Source organism: Halichoeres trimaculatus, unplaced genomic scaffold, assembly GCF_033239565.1.
Source record: "Halichoeres trimaculatus isolate MK-OKI-2021-1 unplaced genomic scaffold, fHalTri1.1 fHalTri1_scaffold_8, whole genome shotgun sequence".
Lineage (NCBI taxonomy): Eukaryota > Metazoa > Chordata > Actinopteri > Labriformes > Labridae > Halichoeres > Halichoeres trimaculatus.
In genome coordinates this window covers 7,858,386-7,868,153 of record NW_027437186.1, presented here as the reverse complement: position 1 = coordinate 7,868,153, position 9,768 = coordinate 7,858,386, and the positions used below count along the sequence as shown (strand labels likewise).

The window sequence follows — 9,768 nt, the reverse complement described above, 5'->3', positions numbered from 1 at the left end:
TCCAGTTTAGGTGGCTTTAATGAAGCAGTGATTTGCACTCACTCACACACACACTGAATGAATCCAGGCACAGTCAGTAGCAAACAATCCAAAAAGGGCAAAACATTGCGGTCAACAAAAATTACGGCTACCCCGCTCCCCTCTCTCCATCTGACTGCAGGTAAGCATGCCTCTAAATGTACCCGGCATTCACCACCTGTGTCCCGTGATCCAAACTTCCGATAGTTACCATAGTAACCACAAACACCACGTGACACATATACACTGCATTATGGCTCCTACAGGCTGATTAGATATTTTCATGTGCAGAAAAACAGGGGTACCTAATGAAGTGGCAGGTGAGTGTATTTTACTACATTCAGACAGTTTACCACACAGTTGATGTATGTTGTTAAATAAAAAGTCAGAACACCAAACAGCACATAAATCCAAACAAAACTGTCTCCTAAAAAGAATAGATTTATTAGTGTATTCTGCTACAGACGAGTAAATACAACTTTAACTTTGAGCTCTGTGTACCGTTCAGCAGTGTGAACTTTGTCCTCTCAGTTCACTTTTTCAAAGTACTCCTTTGAACCTTCTGGGGTTGGTTTGATCTGAAAAATAAGAATCAATTTTTAACTGCCTCTGTCCTCCAGAAAACCCAAGTTTACTGTTTAGATTTTGTGTACACTAATATAAAACTAAGGGACGTTAGTAAAGGAGAAGAACAGTTACTTCAGGTTTGAAGGAACTCACCGTGGGGGACTCGGGGGTCCAGCTGGCTGGACACACTTCACCATGGGTCTCTACAAACTGGAACGCTTTTACTAAACGCAGAGTCTCTTCCACGCAGCGGCCCACAGGCAGGTCATTCACACTCATATGCTTCACCACACCGTTTGGATCAATGATGAACAGGCCCCTGGAGGATGGAGATAACATAACAGACACGAGCAACAGTCAACTGCTTGGTTTTCCTGACAGATAATAACGGTCGTACAGGCAACAAGAGTGATCAGCCACGCAGAAACAAACCCTGCAGACAGCTTTATATCTTAATGTTTCAGCACAAACACTGTGGATGGCAGAGTGTAAATGTGCAGGTTCTGCTAATGCTGTCTGAGAAGAGGAAAATCAATATTACACACAGACCTTGTGGCAAAATGAATTTAACTGAAAGCCTTCAAAGTATTGAACAGCTCTGCAGCAGCATTGTTTCAGGAAAATTACCAATAATTTCTAAAGGTCTCTGAGAGGAGTCGTGATGGCTCTGCGATCAGTACAGCAGCAGCAAAGCAGGTTAAAGCAATAACTGTCAGTAAATTACAAATCCTCTCAGTTTTATTTCACAAAATTGTTAAAATATTTTTTAAACTGTGCAGAGATGAGAAAAACAGACCTAGAAGCAGACACAAACTGGGTAACAAAGTTCATCCAACCTCAGAGCAATGCCTGGACCCTCCAGCAGCACTCCGTAGTCTCTGGAAATCTGCTTGGTGAGGTCGGACAGTAGGGGGATGTGAATGTGGCCCAAACCTCCAGTCTAACAAAACAGAAAACATCTCTAATGACATGAACTCTGACACAAGAGCTGTTTCTTTGAGTTTTTAGTTCAGTTAAGTTTAGATTAATGAAACACAGCCAGGAGAAAGAGAAAGCTTTAAGTAAAAAGAAGATGTTAACAAATGGTTCACTTAATGTCAGCATGTAAACATTAAGAGGAAAGACAAAAAGTACCTTGCGTGGAGTGTTGATCCACGCCAGGTGGGTGAAGTGAGAGTCGACAGAGACTCCCACCACCTCACAGTTCACATCGTGGAACTCGCTGGCTTTGTCACTGAACGAGATGATTTCTGTCGGACACACGAAGGTGCTGTGAAATGACAGATGCCATGAATATATGATGTTTATTTCACAGGTCATGAGTTTCACTGCAAAACTTTTAGTGAATCACAAATACTCACAAATCCAGGGGGTAGAAGAAGAGGACCAGGTATTTCCCCTTGAAATCAGCAAGGCTCATGTCCCTGAACTCCCCGTTTTGGACTGCTGTGGCCTTAAAATCTGGAGCAGGCTGAGTGACAGCAGCGGCCCATTTTGATGAGTCTGAAACAGATCAGTCATAACAAGAGGTTATTTATGCAGATTACCTGTGTTTTGATACCATCATATTATCCGACTGTATTTTCATTTCTTTGAACTCTGTGTTTGAAAATACCTGTAGAGAAGCAGGCCCTCTGAACTGCAGGACTGATGAGCTTTCCATGTTGGCAGGCAGCTGTGAGTGTAAACCTTTGGGCTGCAGCTGCTGCCTAAAAAAACACAAAGAGAGAAAATAAAGATCATTTCTATCTGATCACAAACATAATTATTAAAGCTTAGCTAACATATTTCATCCCCCCCAAACATGACTAAAATATATGTGCAGGGCCTGAAGATCACATGCATCCAGGTTTTGTTTTCAGCCTTGTCCCACATTTCCAGATGTTTCTCCAGATTCTCTTCATTATAGACCTAGACTTATTTCTTTCTCTGTTTGCATGCTGTTTGCATATATGCAGATACATCAAACTAAAGTTGAATATATTGGGAAAGTTCATTCATTTTAATGGTTTGATTCAAAAGAGCATGAAGATAGAGGTGAGAGCTGAGAATCCAAGTGTCTTGAAGTCCAGAGTAAAGTTTCCACAGACGGTGGAAACCGATGGTTTGGGGGACATGTCATTTGCTGCTATTGGTCCAAAGTGTTTTCTGAAGTCCAGAATCTACCCAGAACACCTAAATTACCAAAAGACCATGGTATTACTGTGCTTGATTGACCAACAAACTTTCCAGACCTGAACCCCAGACAGAATCTAAGAGGTACGTAAAGAGCAAGATGAGAGACACCAGACCCAGTAACACATACAAGCTGAAGGCTGCAATCAATGCTTGCTGGGCTTCCATAACATAACACTTCAGCAGAGCTACAGGCTGATCTCCATGTCACACTGCAGTGATGTAGTAATCCATACAAAAAAAGCCCCAACCTAGAATTGACTGCAAATAAATGAACATTTTTTTCTTTTCAGATGTACAACACTTGTATGAAAAATCTTAATTTTATGAGATTGTGGCTTTGGGTTTTCATTGACTGTAAGCCATAATCACAATTTAAAAATATTGCTTAAAATATTTAACTCTGTGTGTACTGACAATATACAAGTTTCACTTTTTGAATTAAACTCCTGAAATAAATAAACCACTCCATTATATTCTAGTCTATTAAATGCGCTTGTATATTTTGTCTATATTTGGATTGGATTGGATTCTAGCTAAAAGCCTGCTGTTTTCCTTTGCCTTTGGAGAGAGACATACCTTGACCTTGGCTCTCAGACATGTTGTAAAAAGAACAATGCACAGGTGCAAACGGGGTGCAACACATGTAACACATGACTCCTGTATTGATTATGTTTGTCAGTAAATAATAACGGAAATTATCCTATTTCGACTTGTGAAACGCTCGAAGATCAGCATATACTTAACTTGGCAAAAACAATAAAATAGTATATTTCTTAATTTATCTTTTTGACAGTGTTGTCCTGAACAGAGGCCGTGAACCAGAGGTTTGTCAGCACGCTGTCAGTAGCTCCTGTTTTACAATGTGCGACACAGAAGATGCCAGCCCTCCACAGCAGAGGAGACCGGTTCAACTGCACCAGAAATCTCAACGAGTATTTGGTTATCCAGAAAATGTAAGACGGAAAGGTTATGGGCTCGAGTTTGAGGCTGTTGAATAAGAAGTTATACTTACAGAGGTCCTGAGAAGTCTTCCGATGGTGGCTGCCATTTTGGATTACCGTCTGTCAGAAGAGGGTGGGAGGAGGAGGAGGAGGTCATAACGTCACCAACCAACGTGCTCAACGTTCATCAACAAAATAATAATATACGCAATATTTAAACTTTCATAATATTTTGATTTTTCTACGAAATAATAAAAAATAAAGTCTGTTCAAATTAAACCGTGTAGTCATAAGGAAGAGTTTATTATTCCATTGACACGCTTCAGTCAGACGTTGAAGGCTTGTTATAAAAGAGAACTTCAAAGCTTTATAACCAATGTAGGAAACAGGATAACTCCAATCCAATCCCATAGACGGGATTATGGTAATGATTTTTTTTTTAATAAGTTAAGTTATAAATAAATGTTTAAGTATTCACAAGTACATAATAGTACAGGACTGCATAAATATAAAAGCCATAAAGTACAGAAAGAAAAACTTAAACATCCTTTAGGGTGTACTAAAATCATTTCTATTTTATAAAAGGCCGGAATAACGAAAGCAAAAATTTAACAGCGATTCTTTCTTTCTTTCTTTCTTTCTTTCTTTCTTTCTTTCTTTCTTTCTTTCTTTCTTTCTTTCTTTCTTTCTTTCTTTCTTTCAAGTCAAAAGTTACACTGAGCCCAGATGTTAATGTTGTTGCTTTGAAAGCATTTTAGATAATTGGACAAATAATTTTAGGTGTTTTTTTAAAAGCACACCTCGAACACACAGCTTTCTTCTGTGAAGATTATGATCATTAAACTATCATTAACTATATTTCCGACAACTGTGAACACTTCCCTTACTTTACTTAGCAAATTTCTCTGATATTTTTAGTGTCCTTGAATGCACCATAGCCCCGCCCACATCTGAACACATGGTTGAAGGCGGAAGCAGTTTACAGATTGTAAATGGGATTTGACCTTACAAGCACTAATGCATCAGTCTGTTTAAACGTGATGTTGTAGCTTTGTTGTCTGTGTTTTATTGTTATTTATGAGACGTTAACGCCCGTCGGTCTAATGGATCCTAATCTGTTATACTGGAAAAACCAGGGACAGGTAACTGCAAAGTGCATGCAAAACATGCAGCACGGCAGCACATTACTATCTCATGACTCTGAATTTAGTAAATGACAATATTTTTTTCTCTTTAAAGTCTTTTTTCAGTCGACTTAGGATTTGGTTTGATCTTCTTGATCCATCCTCTCTGCTTTCTACAGATGTAAGTGCCAATGCAGTATCCCATACAGGATGATAGAAATGAAACATGCTGTGTTAAACAGATTGATAATTCTGTCCGCAGGAGGAAATACAGAAGGCCCACAATATTCTTGGAAATGGAGAAATTTCAAAAGAAGGGGTGAGATTACAAACAATCATTAACAGGTCATTCAGTCAGTTTAGCCACAGAGCTCTTTGAGCCAACCACAGACAGTAATCTCTTTTTACCTGTTTCCCCCTCTAGGGTGGAAATGCACCAAACCTCTCACTTGTAAGACTGCTAGAAACACAACACTACAACTAACATGAACGAAATGATCAGAAATGACTCATATTTCCCTGCTTCATCATTAACCATGTGTCATGACTGCCAGGCTGTGGTGTCTGTTCTTATTGAAAGGTAAAAGTTGCTAAATGTTTGTGTTTACAGTCTGCTGTCCATGCTGACTCTGGAGATGCCCTCCCAATAGTGTTCCGACCTCCAGGTACAAAACAACATTAAACTTGTAAACTTGGACATTGTTCATTTATATCATGCAGTAAAAGCGTGTGTTAAAAACAGTCAAAAGCACAAAAGAAAATTATTTTTGGGTAGCTTTTCATTCCAGATGACTTTAAATGGTCATATGTCATGAAGAAAGATGGGTTTAGATTAAATTCTAGCATGAAACACACTTCAAATAATCTAAACTCAGACCATTGAAAATAAGACATGGTATTCTGTGCCATGACAGATGTCAATAGTACATTTATTTTCTGAACACATGCTTATGCTCTCTGTGTTGTCATTCTTTCTAGCATTAATGCTTATGTCAACACCTCTGGTGAGTCAGTTTTAAATAATAATGATAATAAAATACTTCTATTATTATTATTATTATTATTATTATTATTATTATTATTATTATTAAAAATAAAAATAAAAAATATATACTTATAAATACCCATTGACTCTTTGGTGCTGTTTGGTATTGTTGTGAAATGAATTTCTTAAAAGGAATCTGTTTTTAGGTGGTTGCCAGCTTTTTGCCACACACCAGTGTCAAGCAAGCTCTTTATTGGCAGGTAATGCAACACAGACATTGAGTTGAAAAAACTTCACTTCACTGTAAGAAGCAATGAAATGAATGAATGAAATGAATGATGAAAAATGTATTATTTCAGTTGATGAAGCAGACTTACTTTGCTGGGTTTAACTTCACAAACAGGAATTCTTCAGCAGAGAAGGTGAGATTTCTAAAACTGTTTCTGTTTTTTTTAACTCCTTCATGATCCATCTGCCTCCCCTTTCTGCATTATTTAACTGTGTCTGTCTCCTAATAACAGAGTAAGAAGATTTCCCCGAAGCAGCTTCTGTTAGTCGCTGGAACAGTTTCCTATACAACATGTGCAGGGGTATGTATAATCTGAGCAACCAACTGTGCTAAGTTAGCAACACTGGTATAAGATTTAAAGAAATATTTAAAGAGGGGATGTTTTACCTTATTTGGCTCATAAGTCTCTCTGGTACCACCATAGGGGCTTTACATAATTTACATAAAAGAAAATTGCATTTCTCTGTCACTGGTGTTTTAGAAAACAGCTTTGTTTCAGCTGCTGTCTCTTTAAGACTCCTCGCTCCACAGACCCCCTTTGTTCTGATTGGCCAGCTCTCTGGAGGTCTGTAAGGGGACAGAGCTGTGGGCAGACCTCCCCGAGATGTTATGAGCCAGTTTGGAGATCCTTATATAATGACCTAATCATTTCAGCAAGTGTTGTGAAGATCTCGTGCTATTTTTAGAGCTTTTTGGTGTTTTCACTGACAGATTTAGGGATTTCTACAACACATGAATATATAAAGATTTAAAAATCTGTACGTTTACTATGAACATCCAGCATTTTTTTCATATCTATGTTTAGCATTCGGAGAATGAATGGTACCCCCTTTTATAAAGATTAAGAAAAAGCTGCCATTTGATTGTTTTTCCAATTTTCTTCATCATTGTTTCAGGCTCTTCCTCAAATTTTCACAAACCGACTTGGTATAAGAAGTACATCACTCCTCACACTTTTCAGGTCAATACTACCAATCCCACTCTCAGGTAAGCTAACTGAAACACTGATATATGAAGGCTACTATGTCTGTAATTTTTATATCACATCTGTGAGTCTACAAAGGTTTCCCTTCAGAATTATCTGTTGATTTGAAAGTGTGTTGACAATAACATGTTTGTCTTTTTTTAAACTGACGTTTTGTGTGACTCTGCAGCTGCTCTGGGCGCTTTCAGTGTATTCACCATCAGAAATGAGGAGACAGAAACTGGGATCAAGGTGTTTGATTCTAATGGAAATCCTGTCGGTCTCTCAAAAGCAGCAGGGCAAAAGGTAAGGGGGGAAAAAGCACAAAACATCTCTCACTGGAAGTCTGAGTGCTAAGTGTTTGTTGTTTTTACTCAGGCTGTGAAGGAGACGGCTTTGTCCAGAGCAGCTTTGTTTGGTACCTCTGCAGCTGTTCCTAACCTCCTGGTTTTGCTTTTAAACAGGTGAGTCACTTTAAAATGAAGAGCTGGTTTTCTGAGCAAAGCAACACCATTACTGAATGTTTTATTTTTCCTTCTTTAAGAACAAGATTTTTTCAGAAGTCGTCTCTTTTAGTGGCTCCTCTCCGTCACATGACTGTTGCAATTGTTTTTGGCCTGATGATTCCCACTTCGTTTAGTCTCTTTCCACAGCTGGGAACGGTAAGTTTAACAACACCCTCCTGTTTCTCCCATGATCCTCCTGTGATGAGCTCGGCTGATCTGAACCTCTGTTACACAGATAAAGAAGGAACATGTTGAAGAGGAGCTGAAGGCTGCAGCAGAGGATGGACAGTTGTTCTACCACAGGGGACTCTGAAAAACTGAACCCCAAAGTAGACCAGGTTTAACTAAAGGTCCTCAGATCTCAAACTAATCCAACATCTGTGGGATGAACCAACTCTGATCCATGGAGGCTCCACCTCTCAACTACCAGGACCTGAAGGATCTGCTGCCAGTGTCTTGGTGCTAGCACACCTTAATAGTTCTAATAGGGTCCATGTCTCATCAGACAGGAGGGAAGAGCCGGCCTACACAATGAGAGACAGATAGTCACAGGTGGTTTTGGCTGAAAGCAGCATCTCTTCCACTTCTCTTGACATTTCTGAACATTAAAATGAGTAAAAACAGCTCTTTAATTTTGTTGTGTTTGAATAGTTGTTATATTTGTATTTAAGAAATCTCATGTAAATTACAAAAAAAACAAAAACATTTAGACCTTTTAGAAACACAAGCATCTCTATGTATTGCACTTGGTGTCTTATCTGAAATACTGAGACACAAATATTTTGTTAATGTGTTGAAAAGGTGCTAAACTTTAAAACAGCAATGCATCATCATTGATTAAAAAAAAATCTTTCCAAGACACAATAAGGAAATTAAGAAGCACCAAATCTTCATCATGTGGAGACTGATGATGATCTGATCACCTTTCATAAAACAGCTTTTGAGGAAGCTTCATTAGAACATTTGCTTGCAGATTAATTGAACGTAACACTTATTAACAAAATTAAGAGACATTGTTAGAAATGTTAAAAACATCCAAGTTATCAAACATATCTTAAGTTTCCACTGACTCTCTTATAAAGGCTTTCCTGTCTGTAAACAGTCACAACTGGGTGCACTGTTTTAGCAACAGAAGTACTGCAAAGTACAAAAGTTTGTCAAGCTACAAAAGCCACAAGTTTTAGCTCACAGAAATCACTTTGGTGGACGTTAACCCACGCCCAGCTGTGTGTGAAATCAGTGAGTGGGTGGAAGACATGGGTAAGTGGACAGAGGTCTTCATAGGGAAATGCAGCGTGTTCATGAGACTGGATTTTGATATATGCATTATCCATGAACATTTACAAGCTGTCATTTATCAACACATGCGCTTGTGTCGATAAATCCAAAACTCACTACAATCAGAAATGAGCACACAGACCGCTGAGTCTGAGACACTGGTGGTGATCAATAATCCAGAGAACTACGTCCAGACAGAGAACTGCTCTATAAATATCATAGTAATAATGATTTTGTATTTTAGGATTGCTAAGTAGACTAGTTAAATTTTAGATATTTTACAGCAGTTTTGCTTTAAAAATAAAATTTGTTTCTGTTATCCATAATTTAAACTCTCTTATACTTTTCATATGGAGTCCTAAGTGACATATTTGGTTATAACTTCAGTTTCACTCTAAAAAGTTAGTGTGGACCACTATAATCCACCGTACCTTAGTTGCACAGCCATAACTTTTTACAAACATGCAGTAGTGATATGACAATGTCGTCGGACTACGCTAAATATTTCTGCCCGGGGAACCTGATATTATATTAATCTATTTATAATATCTATTTATAGTATCCATTTAGCATATACCTGCTTACTTGTGTCTGTCTAAGCTGGGGACCGGCTGATGTTACGGGATGGCACAGGTGTTATCATTTTATCAGCAAAACTCATGAATGACCCATTACTGACTGTGTTTGTCATTCATACAGTGTTTTCTCTGTTCCGACTTGGTTTTGTTGGCTCCTACTGAAAACCTTTAAAACTCACAAATCTGGTTTTAGTCTATAGAAATATAAATTTTGGTCACTGCATGGGAATCATCTGCAAAACATGAAGTATTACCAAACACATCCTCTGGCTCCATAAATGAACCTTGGCTCTTGTATGATGTATGTTTTGTTGTGTGTTAGTGCCTGATGTAAACAACA

The 9,768-nt window shown here is 38.3% G+C and overlaps 2 protein-coding genes across 2 annotated transcripts; one reads left to right on the top strand and one right to left on the bottom strand.

Annotated features, from left to right (window-relative positions):
* Positions 1-443: 443 nt before the first annotated feature.
* prdx3 (peroxiredoxin 3) lies at positions 444-3,883 on the bottom strand. Its single transcript, XM_074676422.1, has 7 exons — positions 3,776-3,883; positions 2,201-2,294; positions 1,947-2,088; positions 1,720-1,855; positions 1,422-1,525; positions 739-904; positions 444-596 (listed from the first exon to the last, which is right to left on the bottom strand). The coding sequence occupies exons 1-7, from the start codon at positions 3,809-3,811 to the stop codon at positions 546-548; spliced, it is 729 nt and encodes a 242-aa protein (XP_074532523.1). The 5' UTR covers positions 3,812-3,883; the 3' UTR covers positions 444-545.
* Positions 3,884-4,644: 761 nt separating this feature from the next.
* Positions 4,645-9,301, top strand: sfxn4 (sideroflexin 4). Its single transcript, XM_074676218.1, has 14 exons — positions 4,645-4,846; positions 4,944-5,009; positions 5,091-5,147; positions 5,253-5,279; positions 5,439-5,493; positions 5,807-5,832; positions 6,020-6,073; positions 6,173-6,235; positions 6,335-6,403; positions 6,999-7,089; positions 7,257-7,372; positions 7,445-7,530; positions 7,611-7,728; positions 7,808-9,301. Exons 1-14 carry the CDS (start codon positions 4,808-4,810, stop codon positions 7,883-7,885), a joined length of 945 nt encoding a protein of 314 aa, XP_074532319.1. The 5' UTR covers positions 4,645-4,807; the 3' UTR covers positions 7,886-9,301.
* Positions 9,302-9,768: the final 467 nt, after the last annotated feature.